Source organism: Xenia sp. Carnegie-2017, unplaced genomic scaffold (genome assembly GCF_021976095.1).
Source record: "Xenia sp. Carnegie-2017 unplaced genomic scaffold, XeniaSp_v1 HiC_scaffold_20, whole genome shotgun sequence".
NCBI classification, from domain to species: Eukaryota; Metazoa; Cnidaria; class Anthozoa; order Malacalcyonacea; family Xeniidae; genus Xenia; species Xenia sp. Carnegie-2017.
The window spans coordinates 1,190,444-1,214,647 of NW_025813483.1; the positions used below are offsets into that span (position 1 = coordinate 1,190,444).

The window sequence follows — 24,204 nt, forward strand, 5'->3', positions numbered from 1 at the left end:
AGTTATTTTAAGAACAGTTATTATAAGAACAGTCTTTACGCTTTTGTTTTTTATGTAAATTATTGAAATATATGTAAATATATGTATATATCGTGTTATTTTTAAAAATAAACCCATTTTTTTGGCGTCAGGTCCCAGTCCACTTAGCCGCTCCAGTTATTATAGAACTCAGTATAGTGTTGTGGCCTACTATTAGTGTAGTTTCTGAATCTGTGTTCTATTTTGCCTTTTGAGTTTAAGACGAATTTTAGACATAACTCAACTCAACTCAGGGAAGATGAGTGATGATTAAATTGGTTCACATAAGCCGACGTTTTATCGGTTGATATTGAAAAAATAAGCTGTTTTAGAATGCAAATGATCGAGTAGTAGTAAAATAATAGTATTTACTTTACAACTATACATAATGTTTTATTGTTATCGTCACTCTTTGGCAAATGATAAGCATTTCTAAATCATAAGTTATGTGGCAGACTCATTTTCTCGCAGAGTTTCAACTTTTTATGTAATGAGCTCTGTCAAGCATAATGTAGTATGACTGAGCGTAAGTCTATTTCAAACATTTAGCAAAGTAGTGGTCGTTACTTGTTAGACTTAAGGGTTAATGATCTGCCATCTATGAGTCATTTCAGTTAAACATTGTGAACATCCATGATAATGTCATACGACGACGTCACGCATTTTTCATAATTTCATGGCTTCAGCCTCATCAAGAGAGCCCCCCATATGATAAATTTATTTCTACAGCACTGCTGTTAAGGGTCATAGGTCGCACAACTTTTCTTACCGTTTTTGTAGATAACTAATTGTTTGTTTTCCCTCGGTTGGTTGAATTTCCAAATCGCATATGTTGTTTGAAAATAGCCCGTGTTATGATTAAACTTACCAGCGAAACACCTAGGAGAGAGAAAATTGTAAAAGTCATGCACCTACCTCGTCACTCATTTCTCCACAAAACACCGAATTAACATGCAATTGATGCAAATAAACAAAATTATTCAAGAATACTGAGATGTTGAAAGCAACGCCGTCGCACAAAACTGCTATAAACATGTGCTTTTTTAACGATATGGCAAAACATGATTGGTGACTACCCTGAGGACAATAAGTGTGCTACAAATTATTTCCATAGTTTAATGCGTTTATCTTTTTCTTTCTATCAAAGTTCTTTCCTCTTCTTCAGCGTTTTGGTCTGAACCTAGTGCGAACCAGCAAGTGGATCTTGGCGAGGACGTTTTTGTTATTACTATTGGTTTCTTTGTATTAACTCATAAAGATCTTTGTATTCATAATTTCCAACGTCATTAATACATCAATTTATTTACTTATATTAGCTGTGTAGTCATCGATGTTGAGATGATTTGAGATGATGTTGAGATGATGAGATGATGTTGAGATGTGTGTATTTGAACGTACATTCAGTGAAAATACTAAGATCTTTGTCAACTAGGAATGAACCCTTCATTGATATTACAAAGATTTTGTAATTCAATAGTTCGTGGTCGTATACTGTAGAATATTCTATTGAATATCCAATGCATTGCTTCAATGTAGTGCTCTATAAATATTTTTGTAAGGGCTGTCACATATGTTTTTACGCATAAGAACATTTGTGACAGCTAGACAACTGTAATGGACACTTAAAAGTACAAATGTAGTACACCTTTGACAAACTTACGTCTGTGATTTTTTGTTTATTTGCGTCGTACAGAAGAACAAAATTGTCTTATGAAAAGGTATGCTAAGTTTAAGTGAATCACACTAACTGAAGTTACTTCTCTTCTCTTACGTTTTTGTTATTACTATTGGTTTCTTTGTATTAACTCATAAAGATCTTTGTATTCATAATTTCCAACGTCATTAATACATCAATTTATTTACTTATATTAGCTGTGTAGTCATCGATGTTGAGATGATTTGAGATGATGTTGAGATGATGAGATGATGTTGAGATGTGTGTATTTGAACGTACATTCAGTGAAAATACTAAGATCTTTGTCAACTAGGAATGAACCCTTCATTGATATTACAAAGATTTTGTAATTCAATAGTTCGTGGTCGTATACTGTAGAATATTCTATTGAATATCCAATACATTGCTTCAATGTAGTGCTCTATAAATATTTTTGTAAGGGCTGTCACATATGTTTTTACGCATAAGAACATTTGTGACAGCTAGACAACTGTAATGGACACTTAAAAGTACAAATGTAGTACACCTTTGACAAACTTACGTCTGTGATTTTTTGTTTATTTGCGTCGTACAGAAGAACAAAATTGTCTTATGAAAAGGTATGCTAAGTTTAAGTGAATCACACTAACTGAAGTTACTTCTCTTCTGCCGTAGAAGTCTGGAACCAGCGTTGTCTCTCATTGTTTAATTCACGAAAATGATCCAGCACCCTTGATTATGGAGCATTATCATAAATTGAATATTTGTATCGCTTTTAACGTTATATTCGAAGAATAAATTATCAGTTAAGTGCAGAAATTTTATAAACAAGAAAAGACGTGGTTATTATGAGGCTATAGCCACACGTACGAAGTGCATATCTACATATATAAGGAAGCGAATATATTACTTTATTACTAATATCAATACAGTTCTTTAGATATGAAGATTTAAACCTTATAGAATGACAATATTTCTTGTTCATTGAAACAAAATTTGTTGAAAACTGTTCACACCAACTGTCTATTCTAAGAAAAGCATTTCTTTCTTCTTTAAACATTTATGACAAAGACCCTGATCTTCTTCTGTACCAAAACATCCACAACCTTTAGTTACACATGGTATTAGTTTAAATGGTCGCCTATATACTGGTGACGATGGTGCTGAAACACTTTGTCTCTCAACAATTATCTAAAATATAAACAAATATTCTATAAATGAGGTTGCAAATGTGATAAAAGATTTTTGGCGAAAATGAGTACAATTTATTGATTTCTAGAGATTGTGTGAGAAATTTCTTTGTTTAGTTAATTCAACAACAAATATTTACCTGATAATAGTGGGGTTCATTTACATAATAAAGCCTGTGCAAGTCATGATTTGTATTCTTTTGCTGTTGTGCTATTTGCCATTTCTTTCTAGCTCTTTCTTCTTCAATTTTGATCTTCTTCTCAGACTCTAAGTCATAATCAAGTTGCAATGCCTTTGCATAACATTGTGAACACAAGTTATCATTCTCTGGGATGCCGAAGAATTGACAGTCTTCAATGAGACATCTTGTCTTGACTGCTTCCGCATTCGATGTTGATTTTTGCCTGAAGTGGCTACCATAACTGACCCCTCTTGAAATAATGCATGTAATTTGATGAAACAAACAGAACATAGGCCTTCATAATCTGGGTTGGCAGTATAACCACAGCCAGGAGAAGTACAAATACGGGTGTTGTCTGTGTTTCTACATTGATGACAATAATTGCTTTCGATACTGGCAATGTTTAATAAATATTTACCGAAATTTATTCCGTTAAATACGCTGAGCGGTCGCAACATTGGCTACATGTGTCTTATCTTGGTGTTTGCGAAATATATTAACGTACATTGAGGCTGAGGACTACAATCTGTCCAATTTTACCTTACTATACTTTACATTTGGAATGAACCCTTCAGACTATGGAGAATTGCAAAATATAATGTGCTCAAGTTTATGATGCTATTACAAATTTTACCACGAACTATTGAGGAAGTATTAAGATTAAAAAGAGTTTACTTTCTATGGTGCAAATTAACATGTCGCGATTTGCAAAGCGCGATACATCGCGAGGTATAAACTTTAAAGCAAAAGCTTTTTTGTTTAGAAAATTAAACGAGACTTACCTGAAGTCGAAGTTTGATTGAAATTCTATGAGTTACTGTTCAGGAACTAGGAAGTCATGTGAGATAGAGCGCGCGATATCAAGATCAGTTTTTAAAAATTTGCGAACGTCCACATAGATATTGGGAGGCAAGTAGTATTTAACATCATTTGAAAAGAAGTAAGTTAGTAGTTGGGTGGGTGACTTCCTAGTTCCTGAACAGTAACTCATAGAATTTCAATCAAACTTCGACTTCAGGTAAGTCTCGTTTAATTTTCTAATTCTATTTCGTCACTGTTCTACGTCACTAGGAAGTCATGTGAGATTTTAAAGCAATGTGGACATGAGCAATAACTAATAACAAAAGAATATAATTGAAATTTCACATTTCAAGTCTCACAAATGGCAGAAAGTAGATCATTGCCAAAGTTCTTCGCCTCAATTGGTTTATTATAAAATGTTTGAAAAGTTTGTTCATTACGCCATGTAGCTGCATTCATAATAGTGTCCATAGAAATATTCAATGTGTTTGCCGTAGAAGTTGATGCAGTTCTAGTACTGTGTGCACTGTAAACCTCAGTATTTATACCAGCATCCTTTAACACGTATTTTAACCATCGGAAAATGGTCGCTGATGTGACCGAATGATAAGGTTTTTGATAGCTCAATAAGAGTTGTCTTGCACCATTTCGTATGGGTGCAGTGACATTTAGATAATGAGACAAGTAATTGAATACACATAACCCAGGCTCTGGTGGATAAGCCCGAAATTCTAAAGGAGCAGCATGCTTACCACGTTTAGATGTTTTGAGCAGTTGGTGCACATGAAAAACTATTTGATCTTCTTTCTTCTCCATGTGAGAAATATCCAATGCATGAAGTGTTTGGCATCGCTGACCAGATAACAAAGCTAATAGCATTACTGTTTTTAGTGTTAATGATTTCAAACTGAGATCTTTCGGAGGGTGGAGATTTCGAAGATGTTCGAATACAACAATTTGTTGCAAGATCTGGTCTTGCAACAAATACACCTTTAACAAACATAGCAACGAGTGGATGTGTACCAAAGGAGATGCCACTTGGTAGCATTAGGATAGTAGATAAGGCGCTCCTTGCAGTATTAATACCGCTGTATGATAAACCTTCCTGGTATAATTTTATAAGAAAATTAATGCCCTCCTCTACAGAGGACGCGACAGGATCGATATTGTTTGCATTGCAATATTGTCGCCAACGGTTAAGGTATGTAGAATATTGCTTCTTGGTACCGGTCCGCCAGGACTGCTGGATGATTTGAGAAGCCTCTGGTGAAATGCCTCTATCAGAGAGGAGTTCCCCGATAAATGGCAAAGTAGTAGCTCCAGTTTTGTATGGAGAGGGTGGATTTGATCCGGATGAGCTGGAAGAGTTAAGGTCATTCTTCCTCTAGGTAAAACAACAGGATGTGCTATTAGCATCTGCATTAAAGCTGGCCACCAACTTTGTGTTGGCCAGTTAGGGACTAAGACTAGTCCTGTGCTTTTCTCTTGTACTATTTTTGTAACACTTGCGAAATTATGCTAAAAGGCGGGAACGCATAAAATGTATAATTGGCCCACGATATCGTAAAGGCGTTGACAGCTATAGCATACGGGTCAGGTTGGTATGAAACATAGGGTTTCACTTGATGATTCAACCTCGACGCAAACAAATCAATGTTCGGAGTTACGTCTAGTTTTGAATGGCACACGTAAACAGAGTCTTGTTCAACTGCCATTCTGTTTCTCTGCGTGATATTCGAGATTCTCGATCCGCAGTGACATTTTGTAATCCTGGAATGTGCGCTGCTGTCAACCAAATATCATACGAAATGCAGCAGGTCCAGATATTGCATGTCAACTTGTGAATAGACCTTGAGTGACATGTGCCCATTTGATTAATGCAAGCTACAGCGGTAGTATTATCAATTAATACCTTAACATGCTGACCTTTTAGTTCTGAAGAAAACGACTCAAGGGCAAACAATACCGCAAGAATTTCCAAATAATTTATATGATTTGAAGCCTCCAAGGGCGTCCAGTTACCCCCAGCACATACACCATTTAGGGAGCAGCCCCACCCTGTCAACGACGCATCTGTTGTTAGGCATTTACTAGGTTCATTGTGAGTAATTTGCCTGTAAGTCGTGCATATTGATGACTGCCACCATCGTAAATCATGTATGGCCTCTGAAGACAGGGTCATTGTCTTGTCAAAATTACCCCGGTTTAAGTTAAGGGCATCGCTTTTATCCATTTCCAGCCAGCGATAATGCAACTGACCGTACATTACTCCCGGGAGGCAAGAAGTTAGAGTGCCCAAAACCCGAGAAACATCCCTTATTTTAGGGTGAGAAGCTTGTAGCAGCTCATAACACATGCGTTTTATCTTCTCAGCTCGTTCCGTCGTTACAGATATTTGCATAAGAACTGAGTTAAGTCGGAAACCCAAAAAAGTAATTACTTGTGAGGAACTAAAACTGACTTATCCGGATGTACGTAAAACCCACTTCACTAAATAAACAGATGGTATCTCGAATATTCCGAACACAGGAAACATATGTGTCGGATGTCAGCCAAGTATCATCAATAAATCCAACCGAAATATGTCCTTTTTGACGTAAATTTGAAAAAACAGGTTTGAGGAGTTTCGTAAATTTTCGAGGGCAGATGGCTAGGCCGTTTGGAAAACAGACAAATTTATATAGTTGCCCTCTCCACCAAAATTTGAGAAATTTTTGATATGCTGGGTGAATAGGTACGGAATAGTAAGCATCTTTGAGATCGATGGATGCCATAAAACAATTTGGTTTCATAAGCCTAATAGCTGACCAAACACACTCCATTTTAAAATGGTGATATCTGACATGCCTGTTTAAGGATTTCAGATTAAGAATCATGCGAAAGAACCGTCTTTTTGGGGCAAGTGAAAATTGGATATAAATTCCCCTGATTCAGGGTGAGAAATCTGCAAAACGCCTTTTTTGCGTAATTTGTTTATTTCTAAATCAATATTGTTCATTTCAACCTCGGGTAGCTGTATTTGCTTGGGTAAAGCTCTTTGAATCGGAATTGTGTCAAATTCAATTGTTTGTCCGGACACTGTCTCTAAGATTTCCTTATCAGAGGTGAGTGTTTCCCATGCACTTAAATAATTTGATATGCTGCCAGCCTGATAGGTCTCCAAGCTTTTATTCAAATACGCTATTAGCGTGGGTACAAAAGAAGAATACTGGTTTACCTGTAAAGTCTTAAAATTTCTTAAAAATTCAGTGTTTTCTACTTGCGATCGTTCATTGTGTCCGATCGTTTCTTCCCGAATTGGTTCCTTTTCGACCGATAGGGGGTGTTGCCCTGATGACGGGATAAAAAATGGCGCCATTGTCGTTTCCCTTGTTTGGAATGTTGCTGCCAAATGGTGTTAGAAGAGCTTGTTGTCGCGTTGCCAATTTTGTTGGATGTGCGAATATGATTAATTTGGGTTTGCAATTCATCTCCAAACAAATATATCGTAATGGGAACATGCGATGCGCATAAAGTACTAAATTCTCGATGGAGATTGAGACGTATAGCGTCACGTTATCGTTGAGACAATTTAAAACTTACATGTCCCAGGATCGCTATGACATCAGCGTTCATACGAACAAGATTATCAATATTCAGTTCGCTGCTGTTATTGCGGGCAACCAACAGATCATTGGTGGTTTGTGCTGCTATATGACCGACATTCGTCAAGGCTGATTGAATTGCACTCAATTGTAAATCACGCCCTCTAGCTGTGCGGTCAAATTTTCCCAAATTTCGGGGTTTACCTTAGGTACAATAAGGCGATCGCAGTTCTTACGCCTAAAAGTTTTAGCCTGTTTTTCCTTCAATTGCTCAACGCTCAGCTTATTCAGCCAACGTTTGTTGATAATTGAGGCGAGCTTCTCGTTGACGATTGGTGAAGTTTTCTCAGTTTCGTCTAGAGTCTGCGAAATCTCTTCCAGCAACGGGTCCACTGCTAGTTGTTCTGCTTCAGAATTGCGCTTGGTCGAAGGTTCTTCATTTTGTGCCAACATGACTTCACAATCTGCGTCATGCCCTGATTCAGGGACTAAAACTTGCTTTCCTTCTTAGATTCTACTGTAGAGGATACTGACGTTTGCTGCATTAACCTGAGTGATTCACTCATTGCAGACATTGCCTCACTCATCCTAAAGGGCGTTGCCACATTCAAATTCTTTGATGTGACTTGCACTTCTTCGCTTTCTTCCATCATGTCATCTTGTTCATCGTGTTCAGCAAAACCCAGAAGTGCTGCTTCATCTCCGACATCATCTCTTGTCATATACTCTTCACTTGTAGAAGCCATAATTTCAAAAAAAATTGTAGTATAATGTGGAAAGGAACTTTTTGTAACTGATCACTGTGAAATCTACGCTCGAACTGATCTTGATATCGCGCGCTCTATCTCACATGACTTCCTAGTGACGTAGAACAGTGACGAAATAGAATTACAATTTTCACATAAAGAATTACGTCAGCCAATCACGATCGAGATTGCACCAGCATTGCATAATAATCGCTGATAATAATACATATTTCCCATTTCTGACTTGGAAAAGCCGAAAATATGTCGAAGTGTAGACGTGGAAATTGCCCATCTTCCTCTCAATAAATTTCGGTTGACGATTTACGAAAAGATGGCAACGAAGAACTACGTCAAGAATATGTGAGGTCGAGGACATTAAATGACATTCATTCTATTAATTTGAAAGTCGGCAATGATCTTAATGTTTGTGTAATTCTGTTTGTCCTTGTTTTAAAATATGGGTTGTCACTTGTATGCTCTATTGTCACTTGGATGCTTTTTTGCTTTTACTCCCCGTGAATGTCCGTCGAGAAGTGTTGGCTATGATATGTCGTAATTTAGAAGAGGAAGATCGAAATGTTCTTTTATAGTCCACTTCTAAATTTAATATTCCCAGCACAACCGATAAAAAGTTTCATATATTTACACCTCTGTGCTCCAAATTGTATGAAGTGTAACCATGACCTTGAGAGCTACGATAAGCAGGTAAAAGTTTTAGTAAACGATCTTAGGTGTATTAAAACTACAACCCATTGAAATCAGACGACGTTTAACTTTTGCATGATTCAGCTGTAATCGACTGTCAATGAGACATAAACGTATTTGAAAGGAATTTAATGCTTGGCACTTGCAATGTTATAGTTCCTATGATTTTGTTTACACTTCTTTCCTTTTAGTCATCATGTAAACGACCGCAATTTAGCACAGTAAATACTTGTTTTGTGTGTGGTTTATTAAGCCATTTGTTATCAAACCGGTTTGTATATGTAATAACAAACGCGTTGCATTATTTTAACTTTCTCAAATTACTGAATTACTGTGTATTTGAAAATCTTAAGAGTATACAAAGTTATACAGGCAGTCCAAATTTATTTCAAAGAGTTAAGTTATGGAGATTTGTGTGTCGTAGCTTTTGCTATTTACCACAATTATTACGCTGCGAGTCATCAAAAGTGTATCGCGAATCGCGACATGTTAATCTACACCACAGAAAGTAAAATCTTTGTAATTCGATAGTTCGTGGTAAATTTGTAATATCATCATAAACGTGAGCACGTTATTTTTTGCAACTCTCCATAGTCTGAAGGGTTCATTCCAAGTGTAAAGTATAGTGAAGTAAGTTAACTGACTGTAGAATTTATAATTTCGTCGTGGATATGCAATTTGAGAGAGTGTACAGACAGTAAAGAAAGGCAAAATCTGAGTCTTGACTGATTTTACACAATTCATCTTATTCACCTTAAAAGCAAAGAATAGAACCTTGTATAATATAGTTAGCATAATTAATGTATGTATAAATAGTATAATTAAGGTATGTTTAAATAGTTAGTATAATTAAGGTATATATAAATAGTTAGTATAATTAAGGTATGTATAATGACTAGTTAATAGATGGAAGCTCGTGTACATAAGAGAGCATTTCTCAAGTAAAAACGCTTTTTTAGTCATCCTGGACTGAATAATATATTACACCTTGGAAGCTCACTAAACATATTTTCTAAAGTACTTGAATGTCGTGCATATTTTATATCGTTAGAACAGCGTCCATGCAAGACTTTCCACAAGGCTATTTTAACCACAAGTATCACAGGCTTACATTTTAGCTACAAGTATTTCCGTTATACACCCATTTTCATCAGTGTAATTCAACTTAAAACAATTCAAGTATTCCCGCAGTAATCGATCTGAGAAATTCCTTTCCTCTCGTAACAAACAACGGAGAACTTGTGCTGACAGAAAATAATGAAGGAGTATCATTAATATTTCATTAATGATACTCCTTCATTATTTTCTGTCAGCACAAGTTCTGTAAAGTGTCCATGGTGATAGCGAATCAAAAGAGGAATTTTGATACAATCCACGGAGTCTGACAACAATGGTAAGTATATGCCACCAAGGTTTACACCAGCAATTGGTTCATTATAGTCACCACGATTAAAATTGGTACATATTACCAGAATTGGTCTTCGTAGGATATTAGCTAAGGCAAATATATGAATCTCCTCAAGACAGTAAAAACCTGGTGTTGTTGGAAGAGCGACTGTTTTCTTCCAGTTTTCGCTCCATTGCTCTACACCAAAATCCATTGGGATACCAGCATTTTGATCCTTCAACTGCCTTTCGACTTCCAACTGCCAGCGTTGTCGATAAGTGCCTAAAATGAAGTTTAAATGAATAAGGACTTGTATGGAGTCGAGTTATCCGGCTTAGCCAAGAAACTCCATCAATCGGGTACGGTACCGCTCGCATATTTGTTAACATAATTTTGCGTATGATGAGCGTATCTTTCTTGTATCATACGTTTATCGTTCTATTTTATACGCGTATCGTTTTTTTGAATCGCTGACAACGGCTGAAACAGTCTGTCTGCTTACAGGACAATTGCTCGGTGCTAATTCCCGGCTATTTTCAGTGTATTTCTTTCCTTCCTTACTTCATATTAGTAGCTTTTCTTTCTTTGGAATAAGGTGATAAACGTGTCCCCGCAGACATGAGAAAATAGTTTTAACACATGCGTATATATTTTTACTTTAGCTTTAGCTGCATTCGAGTTCCTTACCTGTTAAATTTTCGGTAAGAATTTGACATATTGTTGTACCAATCATTTCCATAGTTTACTGCAACCGAAAGCTGCGACGAAGTCACCATCAACACAAGTCACCATGCAATAATGAACACACTTACATTTTTCAATTATATAGTCCTGCATTATACGTGGGCGATGACGTATTTTGTTTGCATTCCTTTGTATGTTCGGGGGTAAGTCCGTTTTTTGTAGCGGCGGGTGATAATATTGCCCTCAAAATATTGCCTTATTTGGTGGTGGGATTGCACGTGTCCGTGCTCCATTTCCGTTCACAAATAACATTGGTTTTTGAGTGCCATGAAACTGCTCCGAAAGAAGTGCTCAACAGAAGAGAGTTTTCATTGCAAAATTGCATTTAAAAGAGTATAATTAAATGACAATTGGACTCTTATAGATGACTAAAGAAACGTAAGGAATAAGATAAGTAAGTAGTAAACTAAGTAAGAAAAGGAAGTAAGGAGAGTGTGTATAATGTGTCTGTATGAATGTGAATGTGAATGTGTGACTACGAAAAATAAATAAGTAAACTATGAACAGTTTTTTTTCGTAACGTCATCCATTTTTCGCTTGAACGTTTGTGGTAAAAACGCATTTCGCAATGGGAATTATATGTAGCACGCTTGTTTTCATTCTTATCGAAGATGCAAAAGGTAAGGAACTCAATTACTAAAGCGATTTATTTCTCCAACTTCGAAAATAAACGTCTGAGTTACTTGATTTTTATTTAAAATCGTGGCCAGAGATTTGCCAGGCGGAAAGCGAATTTTCAATATGAACATAATAGCCTAACATAAAACTTTTGAAAAAGCCATCACAATAGTAAAATAAAGAAAGATTTATTAATAACGTTTCCCAAGTCTTCCGATATTCTGGTGTGTAAATGATGCGTGGCTTGGCCCACATACGATGCAGAGCAGCATCGACTTTTAAATGAGTATACAACACCAGATCTCAGGAGCTTAGGAACCCTGTCTTTAAAAGGAAAGAAAGAGGAGAGACGCCTGGAAGAACGAAAACAAAGCGAACGTTGATATGAGGAAAGGCAGCATTGCAGAGTCAAGTGATTTGAGTGCGAATCTGAAGACAGTGTAGGCCAGTGGAAGGGAGACAGAAGTACATGATTTTCTTAGGAGCAGTGTGAATAGGATCTTTAGGTTCTAATGTATTGTTGAGGAAGCGGTGAACATGATTGTCAAATATGTATGAAGGGAAGTTGTTTAAGGTGAACAATTTTCTAACAACTTCTAGTTCGGTATGAAAGTGTTCATAGCTGGAACAGAGGTTGAATTGAATGGGAATGAAACTATGAAAATTGGTGAAGAGACCAGTGAAAGTGGGTTTACGGATACACAGAGGTGGAAAACTTGCCGTTTGAGCGAGTTATTTTTACGCCAAGGAAGGGGAGTATGTTGTCTTTTTCCATTTCAGATGTAAAGGAAATGTTAGGATGTTGGTGGTTGAGATAGGTAAGGAAAAGAGGTATGTGATCCAATGATCGGAAGAGTAGAAAGCAATCATCAACGTAATGTTGGTAAAGGAGGGGTTTGAAAGTGGAGGGACAGTTGTGAAGCCATGAGTTCTCATTGAAGGACATAGATATGTTAGCAAATAGAGGGCCTAGGGGCTGCCCATACCCACACCATCAATCTGTTGATAAACTTGACCATTAAAGAAGAAATAACAGTTTTTGACGGAGAGAGAGAGATGTTGAGTGAATTGTGAACGGTCAAGGCCTTGAAAGTACGTGTCATTGGAGAAGAGGTGATTAGTAATTATAGCGATTGTTTCATCAACTGGGATGTTGGTGAACAATGATTTAACATCAAAGCTCGCCATCACAACGTTATTGGCGTTAATGTCACTGTGTAAAAGATCTTGGACAAAAGAGATCTTGAGATCTGGTGTTGTATATTCATTTAAGTGTCGATGCTGCTCTGCATTGTATGTGGGTCAAACCATGTGTCATTTAAACACGAGAATATCGGAACATTTGGGAATCTCTCCCTTAACAGGGAAACCTTCCTTTTGTCCACCACCATCTGCATGTCTTTCACATATAAGAAATACATCTCACTCTGCCGATTTTAATGACTTCTCAATTCTCGCTTCTTCCTCGGACAATTATGACCTTATGATTCATGAAAGCCTTCTTATATCCAAACTTAAACCTTCTCTTAACACCCAAGGCAACTCAATCCCCCTTCACCTTCTTTAATATACCGCCATTCTCACTTAATTCCGTCATCTAAACTTCCTAATCCCCTCACATGTAATCTAACACCCTGTAATATATGCTTGTATTTAAAACCTCATGTATATAATTTATCTCAAATAATCTGAAGATGTCTTAAGTTAAAGACGAAACGTTATTAATAAATCTTTCTTTATTTTACTATTGTGATGCCTTTTTTAAAAGTCTTATGCTGGGCTATTATGTTCATATTCGAAATTTTTATTTTTCTTGTCTTCAATTACAAACTGTCATAACATTATTAGGAGTAACGATAAATTGTCAGAAGCTGTATAAATTCGAATTAAAAAAAATTGGTTACATTTTATCATTCTAAAGGCAAGATCTCCAAGTGTATTGGTTAGTTAAAGTGAAAAAGTGAATAAAATATTAAAATAATAAAACAGAAAAAAAACAACATGTTTGTCCAAACCAATAATGAAAAGGAAGACAAACTTACATAATAATGGAATTTTAAAAGTAATCGAAGTCCTTTTTCGATACCACGCAGTATCAACTACATCAGGATTAGGCTTCGTATCGATACCAAGTAATCGATAATCGCCCATCACTAATGGTGGTGTTGAATGAGCTCCATAAATTATAACTATACGCGTATCAAACGTAAAATTATGTTAACAAATATGTGAGCAGTACTGTACCCGATTGATGGAGTTTCTTGGCTAGCCGGATAAACTCGACTCCATACAAACAAGTCCTTATTCATTTAATCTTCATTTTAGGCACTTATCCACAACGCTGGCAGTTGGAAGTCAAAGGCAGTTGGAGGATCAAAATGCTGGTACCTCAATGGATTTTGGTGTAGAGCAATGGAGCAAAGAATGGAAGAATACAGTCATTCTTCTAACAACACCAAGTTTTTACTCTCAAGAGGGTATTCACTTATTTGCCTTATTTAATTCTGGTATTATGTAACGATTCTCAACGTGCAGCACAAGTCACCATGCAATAATGAACACACTTACATTGTTTCACTTAATTTGTCCCTTCGTTGATATAAAGTTATTTTTAAAACACACTTTGAAAACTTGATTGTAAAATCACATCTATTTTTTAGTTTTATGTTTTAATTCATGCTTCATTGTTCAATGTTGTGTAATCTGGTTGTGAATTAAGGATGAAAATTTGAATCACAATTTCAGATGTGAAACATAATCTCTCTCGACCCTCGTAATCCCCACCTAAACCTTCCCCTACCCCATATCTGCCGAACAAATCAAACTGATCAAATCTTCACTTGTTTCATACAAGGCAAATACACAGAATTACTGTGTATTTGAAAATCTTAAGAAGATACAAAGTTATACAGGCAGTCAAAATTTATTTCAAAGAATTACTAGTTTTTGCTATTTACCACATTACGTTGCAAGTTTTTGAATGTCTTGTATATTTTATATGGTTAGAACAGCGTCCATTCAAGGTTTTTCACAAGGTATTTTAGCCACAAGTATCACAGGCTTGCATTTTAGCTGCAAGTATTTCCATTATACACCCATTTTCATCAGTGTAATTCAACTTTAAACAATTCAAATATTCCCGCAGTAATCAATCTGAGAAATTCCCTTCCTCTCGTAACAAACAACGGACTTTCATAGGCTGACCATCATATTTCATTAATGGTACTCCTTCATTATTTTCTGTCTTCACAAGTGCTGTAAAGTGTCCATGGTGATAGCCAATCAGAAGAGGGGTTTTGATACAATCCACGGAGTCAGATAACAATTGTAAGTATATGCCATCATGGTTTACACCAGCAATTTGGTCATCACAGTCACCACGATTAAAATTGGCACATATTACCAGAATGGGTCTTCGAAGAACGTTAGCTAAGGCAAATATATAAATCCCATCAAGACAGTAAAAACTGTTGTGTGTAGTTGATTTTGCTGTTGTTGTTGGAAGAGCAACAGTTTTCTTTCAGTCTTCGTTCCACTGCTCGACATGAAAATCCATTTTAATACCAGAGTTTTGATCCTCCAATTGCTATTCGACTTCGGACTGCCAACGTTTTTGATAAGTACCTAAAATGAAGTTTAAATGAATAAACGCATTTGCTGGGCTTCTCGGCGGGTAGGTCACAAACTTCATTTAAGGTGCTACCCTTAGCAGTTACCAGGTAACTCTGTTCCATTGAAACATTAAGGAGTATCATTAAGCGCACAAGCTCAAGCGAGCAACATTACAAACCTGTTGGATCTTCTGTAAGAATTTGACATGTTATGTGTCTCAGCGTCATTGAACGTTGATGTATTTTACAAACACCCATAGAAGGAATAATTATCTCTAATAATTTACACCAGTTAACGCACAATTTATTTTCCAACACATTAGCAAAAGCTGTGTGTACCAAAGCAGCGATGAAATATTCGCAAAGACCATTGGTGAAGCCCATTTTTCACTGTCTTTTGCGCAATGTAATCAAACCATTTACTTTATTTGCATGGTTTGTTAATCAATGTCATTTACGTCAATGAATGTTAGGATAACTGCGTATATTTGCGACTTATAAATTTATGTGGACGTTTTTAGAAAGTCAAATCAAATGAAGTTCACCATTTGTGTGAACTTCACAATACAATGACGTAACAACCAGATAACAAATACGGCTAACCTGATGTTTACTCCTCGTTTGCCTACCGGTTATAAAGGACAAGGTTTTTACGATGAACATACACTGGTTTAGATATTCGAGACAAACATAATTCATTCTTCAATGTTGATGTGGAGAGAATTTTTTCTTTTGTGAATGCAATCAAAACTAAAGGAATAAACAGAGTAAACGCAAGGTCAGTCTGCAGTATTGTAAAAGTTAAGCAAGGAGTGAAAGAGTCAGAAGGCTGTCTCAAATATTCTCCTTCGACCAAAGCTTTAAGTCATATGACAACAGACATTCTTTATGCTCAAGACTCTGACTCAAGCGACGAATCTAAATCGAACTAAATAATTGTTTTTCATTGTTTTTTTTATTATTTTGTACAAATGTGCAATGGTCATCATTATAAATTTACATCTGACTTAGCTTGTTTCATTCATTTGGTGCAAAGTAGGCAATTTTTGTCGATTTGTGAACATTGGTGGATAATATGTGAACTTTTGAACATGCCGACATGAACTTATTTAAATTTCATCTGGCAGCACTGTTTCCTTTTCAACTGCTTTCTCTTGCTTCGATCTGGCAAAAAGAAGTCTTTTGAAATAGATAGATAGATAGATAGATAATTATATTTTAACACGCTTACCATTGTCAACATACAAGTTGATTTCCACATGGGGCGTGTGCAAAAATGAAAATTACAATACAATAGTGAACTACTTACATTTTACGATACACAAGACACTAAAATGTACATTAAATGAAGTATAGCTAGGTTAGAAAGATATTTACAATTAATTGAGTACATATTTGTTTTGGGAAAGTGGGAAGCGATTTTTCTTTGAAAGGTCGCTAGAGAACTAATATCTTTAAGTTCATTTGGCAATGAGTTCCAGTCTTGATCTGTTCCAATCCAAGGAAACAGCAAAACGTTTTCGTTATTTTATGAAATTCTTGTGAAACTGAAACACTTTTTTCATAATTGAGTCGATATAAGCGGTTTTACGTCCCGGAGTCTTTAAAAATCGGCGATTAAAACTTGTCGATTTTGATTGTTTTGTAAGTATTCGTAAGTCTTTACGCAGAGACTGCTATTATTACATGTTATATTTCTCATTTGATCTTCCTAGTATTTGATGATTTGGTTATTTTCTTTAAATTTCCAGACTCGAGGTTGGAAGCTACAGTGGATACAAAATCTACCCAGGTCATGGGAAAAGATATATACGTCTAGATGGAAAGGTACGTAAGTTTACAATGTTCAACTTAGAAAAACTGCTTAATTTGTCCCTTTGTCGATATATATTTATTTTTAAAACACACTTTGAAAACTTAATTGTAAAATCACATCTATATTATTTTGCCATAACCAATAATGTTTTATATATCAATTTAATAGTCTTTCAATTTCCTGGACAAAAAATGTGAGAGATCCTTCTTGATGAGAAGAAATCCACGAAAGATTTCATGGACTGTCCTTTACCGTAGAAAACACAAAAAGGGCTCAGTTGAAGAGGTCTCGAAAAAGAGAACGAGACGAAATGTTAAATTCCAACGAGCCATCCAGGGTGCAACTCTTGACGCTATTTTGGCCAAACGCAATCAGAAGCCTGAAGTAAGAAAAGCACAAAGAGAGCAGGCAATAAGGTATTAAACACAACTGTCTGGTGTCTGTAATAGGGAGCTTTAGCAATGGTACGACAACGAGTACAAAGTTTGATCGTGTAAGAGAATGGCACGAGGAAGTTTGTTGAGGTTGTTGCTTCGTCAAAATTTTGTTTTATGTTGTAAACAATGGAACGAGCCTTTTTATTGTGTAAAACACCGAAGTTTGCGAAGCAGCTACGGCTCTATTTGTCAATAATGATATCAACGAATCGGTAATACTGATTTTGCGAGAATATAGGACTCTTTAGACTGAAAAATCTTCACTACTTTAAGTTTTATGTACGATATATTTGTACTATTTTATTGTTTGTTTACCTTTCACTTTGCGTACGAAATACATGAAAGTTTTGCAGGTCATATTTTCGTTTTTAATGAACATATGCACTCAAAAAGGGTTCTAAATTAAAGCCTGGATGCTCGAAAATAGTACTGTAAACTAATTTCTTACAGAATGAAGACATATACCTACTTTCTTTGCTTAAAGAGACATCGTAGTTGCGACTACAAATTTTTTACAAAACATCGTACTCAGGTTGATGACGGCTACATGTTGTTGTTGTTGCGACAATGTTTTCGCACCAAAATGACGTTATTCATACTCATAGTTGTACTTGTAGTCGTACTCATAGTCTTTGCTAAAGCTCCCTAATATCTAAAAAATTACATCTTTCATTCTTGACTAGAAGATTTTTGATTTTGTTTCTCAGTGAAGATTCTATTTTACCTACATTGTATGAGTTACAACTGTGAGAAAATGAATTATAATCAGAGAGAAACATTGAAAATGTTGGCAAAGTTAAACTGAATCAGATTTTGAGAAAATTGATCATTTTGATGATTTAAAAACATTTAGAGCTGCTAAAGATAAAATCAGGCAAAAGAAGGATGCTAAAAAGATGACAAAGGTATGTAAAAGCTATAACAATTACTCAACTATTATAAAGTATACTAGCTGGGCTTTCTCAGTGCAATTTGCTGTTGATAAACTGCTTTGAACAAAAATTTTGTCTTCAAACATTAAATTAATATTTATTAAAAACTTTGACTGTTTGTTTGTGTGTGGGCTAATTGTATGACAAACTTTTCATGACTAACTTTGGGCAAAATTATGACACATATTGTGAATTTAATTCCCACACAAGCGAGTGATAAATTTCTTCATGAAGTTCAGTATTTATCATAAGTTTTCAATGATTCTATGAATCGTTGTCACTTTATATTGTGTATCATAAAATAGAAACAGTTTAACATATGCAGTTAGTCTATAGCTGTGTTTGCAAACCATTCAAAGCTCAACCAATTAAAATCAATCAATCAATCAAAGAGAATTTGCAAATCAATCATGAATACATTTAGAGGAGGAATTAAAACTTTTGTTTAAATTTGTCTGTTTGCATTATTGTTATTTTATAAAAGAAATAAAAGATGTTTTTTCATGTTTGCACTGGCGTATGCAAACCTCAGAGACATTTATGAGAACTCCCAAGCATGTGCAACCCTTGACATTTGGTCTTGTGCTTGCAATGATCTGATCTTAATTTCTTGTAAGTTCTCCTTGGTTTGCATTCACTCGTGGAAAACAGTAAACATCTTTTATTTACTTCTTACATGAAGTAAACCATTCTTACTAAGATATCTCAATAACACTCATCATTTATTCAAGGCCGCACAACAACCAGTGAAGACAAAAGCTCCAACAAAACAAAAAGGTGGAAGAAGTACAGGTCGTGTTGGTGGAAAACGTTGAATGTAAATTATCGTGCATTTCACTATAATAAATTGTCATGGTTTAATGGTATTTGCATTTTTTTAGTTTTATGTTTTAATTCATGCTTCATTGTTCAATGTTGTGTAATCTGGTTGTGAATTAAGGATTAAAATTTGAATCACGATTTCAGATGTGGAACATAACCTCCCTCTACCCTCGTAATCCCCACCTAAACCTTCCCCTACCCCATATCTGCCGAACAAATCAATCTGATCAAATCTTCACTTGTTTCATACAAGGCTGGTACCACTTAAACTAAACATTTAACTTGTAAACTGATCAAATCTTCACTTGTTTCATACAAGGCTGGTACCACTTAAACTAAACATTTAACTTGTAGACTGATCAAATCTTCACTTGTTTCATACAATGCTGCTACCACTTAAACTAAACATTTAACTTGTAAACTGATCAAATCTTCACTTGTTTCATACAAGGCTGGTACCACTAAAACTAAACATTTAACTTGTAGACTGATCAAATCTTCACTTGTTTCATACAAGGCTGGTACCATTAAAACTAAGCATTTAACTTGTAGACTGATCAAATCTTCACTAGTTTCATACAAGGCTGGTACCACTAAAACTAAGCATTTAACTTGTAAACTGATCAAATCTTCACTTGTTTCATACAAGGCTGGTACCACTAAACTAAACATTTAACTTGTTGACTGATCAAATCTTCACTTGTTTCATACAAGGCTGGTACCACTAAAACTAAACATTTAACTTGTAGAATGATCAAATCTTCACTTGTTTCATACATGGCTGGTACCACTAAAACTAAACATTTAACTTGTAGACTGATCAAATCTTCACTTGTTTCATACATGGCTGGTACCACTAAAACTAAACATTTAACTTGTAGACTGATCAAATCTTCACTTGTTTCATAAATGGCTGGTACCACTAAAACTAAACATTTAACTTGTAGAATGATCAAATCTTCACTTGTTTCATACATGGCTGGTACCACTAAAACTAAACATTTAACTTGTAGACTGATCAAATCTTCACTTGTTTCATACAAGGCTGGTACCACTAAAACTAAACATTTAACTTGTAGACTGATCAAATTCTTCACTTGTTTCATACAAGGTTGGTGCCACTAAAACTAAACATTTAACTTGTAGAATGATCAAATCTTCACTTGTTTCATACATGGCTGGTACCACTAAAACTAAACATTTAACTTGTAGACTGATCAAATCTTCACTTGTTTCATACAAGGCTGGTACCATTAAAACTAAACATTTAACTTGTAGACTGATCAAATCTTCACTTGCTTCATACAAGGCTGCTACCATTAAAACTAAACATTTAACTTGTAGACTGATCAAATCTTCACTTGCTTCATACAAGGCTGGTACCATTAAAACTAAACATTTAACATGTAGACTGATCAAATCTTCACTTGTTTCATACAAGGCTGCTACCATTAAAACTAAACATTTAACTTAAAGAATGTATATTTTCGTTAACAAATGTTGCGTGAAAGCATGAAAATATATTGAAACTCACCCTTTGTATCTACAGGGTGCATGCAAAATGCAACCCATTGAAATCATCAGACGTTTAACATATGCATGATTCAGCCGTAATCAACCTCCAATGAGACATAAACGTAATTGTAACGATAACACGAAAGGATTCAATGATTGGAATTTTCAATGTGCTGTAGTTACAATTCATACGATCTCTTTACGCGTTGTTCCGTTTAGTCAACACGCAAACGACTGCAATTTAGCACAGTAAATACTTAGTAGCGAGAGACTTGCGGAGCGGAAATCGAATTCGTGTAATAAAAATTAATGCCCAACATAAAGTTTTAATTAGAGCCATAGAAACAGACCAAAAACTACAATTTTTAAATAATTTTACTGCACCGCAGAAAGTAAAATCTTTTTAATTCAATAGTTCATGGTAAATTTGTAATATCATCATAAACGTGAGCACGTTATTTTTTGCAACTCTCCATAATCTGAAGGGTTCATTCCAAGTGTAAAGTATAGTGAAGTAAGTTAACTGAATGTAAAATTCTAATTTCGTCGTGGATATGCAATTTGAAAGAGAGAGTGTGTACAGACAGTAGAGAAAGACAAAGATCTGAGTCTTTTGACTGATTTTACGCAATTCATCTTATTCACCTTGAAAGCAAAGAATAGAACCTTGTATAATAAAGTTAGCATAATTAATGTATGTATAAATAGTTAGTATAATTAAGGTATGTATAATGACTAGTTAATAGATGGAAGCTCGTGTAAATAAGAGAGCATATATCAAGTAAAACGCTTCTTTAGTCATCCTGGACTGAATAATATATTACACCTTGGAAGCTCACTAAACATATTTTCTAAAGTTTTTGAATGTCTTGTATATTTTATATCGTTAATACAGCGTCCATTCAAGGCTATCCACATGTACACAGTGCGTATCTATTTTAGCCACAAGTATCACAGGCTTGCATTTTCGCTACAAGTATTTCCGTTATACACCCATTTTCATTTTTGTCATTCAACTTTAAACAATTCAAGTATTCCCGCAGTAATCGATCTGAGTAATTGCTTTCCTCAGGTAACAAACAACGGACTTTCATTGGCAGACCATCATGTTTTATTAATGAAACTCTCTCATTATTTTCTGCCAACACAAATTCTGTAAAGTGTCCATGGTGGTAGCGAATCAAAAGAGGGGTTTTGATACAATCCACCGAGTCTGACAACAATGGCAAGTATATGCCACCAAGGTTCACACCAGCAATTTGGTCATCACAGTCACCACGATAAAAATTGGCACATATTATAAGAATTGGTCTTCGAATAACGTTAGCTAAGGCAAATATATGAATCTCCTCTAGAGAATGGAAGCTGTTATGTGTAGTTGATTTTGCTGTTGTTAGAACTGTATTCTTCCAGTCTTCGTTCCAATACTCGACACCAAAATCCATTGGCGTACCAGCATTTTGATCCTCCAACTGCCTTTCGACTTCCAACTGCCAGCGTTATCGATAAGTGCCTAAAATGAAGTTGAAATAAATAAGAACTTGCTTGTTTGGAGTCGAGTTATCCGGCTAGCCGAGAACTCCCTCAATCGGGTACGGTACCGCTCGCGTATTTGTTGACATAATTTTGCGTATGATGAGCGTATCTTTCTCGTATCATACGTGTATCGTTCTTGTATCATACGTTAATCGTTCTATTTTATAGGCGTATCGTTTTTTTAATCTCTGACAACGGCTGATATAGTCTGTCTGCTTACAGAACAATTGCTCGATGCTAATTCGCGGCTATTTTCAGTGTATTTCTTTCCTTTCTTACTTAATATTAGTAGCTTTTCTTTCTTTGGAATAAGGGGATAAACGTGTCCCCGCAGACATGAGAAAATAGTTTTAACACATGCGTATCTACGTCTGCGATCTCTGATAGTGTCCGTATTGAATAAAAAGTGGTTTCATTCGAAAAAGCATTTTTTTACTGTAAGATACGCGTGTATCGTATTTTACTCGTTTGTGCGCTGAATCTAAAGCCTAGGCCACACTATCGTCCATATCGACGAAAATTGGAACGAAAACTACCGCAACGAAAATTTTGAACGAAAATTTCGTTTTCGTGCAGATTAGAAGAGTTGAATTTTTGACCTTTTTCGTTAACGAAAACGCATGCAATTGGCTAATAATCTAAAACTTTACTACACAAAGACGGCAGGATGGCACGAGGCTTTAATAAATCTGATTTGAGAAATACAATTTGTCGTCACTCGCAAGTATTTTACGAGTCTGTTTTCTTTGCTCGGTTCTCGTAACTCTTTAATCAAATAACTTTTATAGACGATAGTGTGGCCTAGGCTTAAATCTCTAAAATTTACAGAGCACCGCGCTCAAACAATTTATATATTACATATTTCTTTTTGTCACTTGCGTATAAAGTCTATCAAGCGACAGTTGGCTATTCTGTATTTCTCGAGTCGACGAGGAACTTTGTTGTGAATGTGACCGAGTTTACAACGTAGGTTGGTGTTCGATGGTTGAAGTTACAAGATGCACATCCGTATAAGCATGCTATTTATAAACGTACATTCTATTCGTATGAATCGAATCGTGTTTTAATAGAAGGCACTTTTTGTCGCGATGTAATAAACGCCTATCATTCCCTTTCCATATACGTATCATCTCGAATGGTTGTTTGGGGACGAGACAAACCTACTTAACTGCAAGTGATGAAACAGTTACTGATGTCGAAACTATCATGAATTCAGAGTTAGTAGCCATGCTTAACTCTCGATATTGATAAAACTGAATTCATGGTAATTGACTCAAAACAAATGCTAAATAGAAGAAAAGTCTCTAAATTTAACATTAAAGTCGATAAAAAATATAACACAGGTTTCAGAAAGTAAAACATTAGCTTTAAATGTTGACCAAAATTTATCCTGGAAAAGACCTTCTGTTGAATAATAGTGGAATAACATAGAATTCCATACCAGGTATACTACGTATTATACAATTGAGAAACGTGAGCGTTTTTACAAAAAGATGATTCGGCCTAAGTTACTAACTTTTCCTACTTTACAATTCACGTATTAATTTAGCTGCAGTCGAGTTCCTTAGCTGTCACATCTTCGTTAAGAATTTGACAGATTCTTTTTATCAGACAACCACAAAGGAAAATAGGTGTGCTACAAGTTATTTCCATAGTTTATTGCAATCGAAAGCTGCGACGAAACTTTTACCACCACAGTCAACACCCCACACTAAAATTAACGTGTTTATGTTTTGCGTGGGCGATAAGACACGCATGTCATATATTCACCCAAGGCTTAGATAATATGGTTAGAATTTATTTTTGGACGATTACGTTATGAGAATGAGACAGGCATGAGACAAACAATTTCTTTGTTTAGGACATGCCAATTAAAATTACTTTAGCAACATATGGACAATATCAA

At 35.5% G+C, this 24,204-nt stretch overlaps 4 protein-coding genes, 1 non-coding gene and 1 pseudogene across 6 annotated transcripts; 2 read left to right on the forward strand and 4 right to left on the reverse strand.

The window, feature by feature from the left end:
* Nucleotides 1-2,435: 2,435 nt before the first annotated feature.
* LOC124443118 lies at nucleotides 2,436-4,414 on the reverse strand. 2 transcript variants are annotated; one of them, XR_006947494.1, is made up of 3 exons: nucleotides 3,827-4,414; nucleotides 3,003-3,294; nucleotides 2,563-2,778 (listed from the first exon to the last, which is right to left on the reverse strand). XR_006947494.1 is itself a non-coding variant. In XM_046993648.1 (2 exons), exons 1-2 carry the CDS (start codon nucleotides 3,333-3,335, stop codon nucleotides 2,696-2,698), a joined length of 501 nt encoding a protein of 166 aa, XP_046849604.1. In that variant the 5' UTR covers nucleotides 3,336-3,337; the 3' UTR covers nucleotides 2,436-2,695. The 2 variants fall into 2 exon arrangements, 1 of the variants encoding a protein (XP_046849604.1); XM_046993648.1 differs by lacking the exon at nucleotides 3,827-4,414 and having other exon boundaries at nucleotides 2,436-2,863; nucleotides 3,003-3,337.
* A 2,583-nt stretch (nucleotides 4,415-6,997) lies between these two features.
* LOC124443370 lies at nucleotides 6,998-7,882 on the reverse strand (annotated as a pseudogene).
* A 2,173-nt stretch (nucleotides 7,883-10,055) lies between these two features.
* On the reverse strand, nucleotides 10,056-11,006 carry LOC124443371 (ubiquitin thioesterase zranb1-B-like). The gene is made up of 3 exons (XM_046993862.1): nucleotides 10,955-11,006; nucleotides 10,173-10,549; nucleotides 10,056-10,124 (listed from the first exon to the last, which is right to left on the reverse strand). The coding sequence occupies exons 1-3, from the start codon at nucleotides 11,004-11,006 to the stop codon at nucleotides 10,056-10,058; spliced, it is 498 nt and encodes a 165-aa protein (XP_046849818.1).
* Nucleotides 11,007-12,235: 1,229 nt separating this feature from the next.
* Nucleotides 12,236-19,364, forward strand: LOC124443373 (60S ribosomal protein L24-like). Its single transcript, XM_046993863.1, has 7 exons — nucleotides 12,236-12,336; nucleotides 12,410-12,460; nucleotides 13,955-14,143; nucleotides 16,992-17,067; nucleotides 17,225-17,472; nucleotides 18,347-18,398; nucleotides 19,157-19,364. Exons 1-7 carry the CDS (start codon nucleotides 12,236-12,238, stop codon nucleotides 19,238-19,240), a joined length of 801 nt encoding a protein of 266 aa, XP_046849819.1. The 3' UTR covers nucleotides 19,241-19,364.
* LOC124443433 lies at nucleotides 18,192-18,270 on the forward strand. Its single transcript, XR_006947657.1, has one exon. It is a non-coding gene; the product is annotated as a small nucleolar RNA SNORD34 (small nucleolar RNA).
* A 2,336-nt stretch (nucleotides 19,365-21,700) lies between the features above and the next one.
* On the reverse strand, nucleotides 21,701-22,207 carry LOC124443374 (tumor necrosis factor alpha-induced protein 3-like). Its single transcript, XM_046993864.1, has one exon. The coding sequence runs from the start codon at nucleotides 22,205-22,207 to the stop codon at nucleotides 21,701-21,703; it is 507 nt and encodes a 168-aa protein (XP_046849820.1).
* Nucleotides 22,208-24,204: the final 1,997 nt, after the last annotated feature.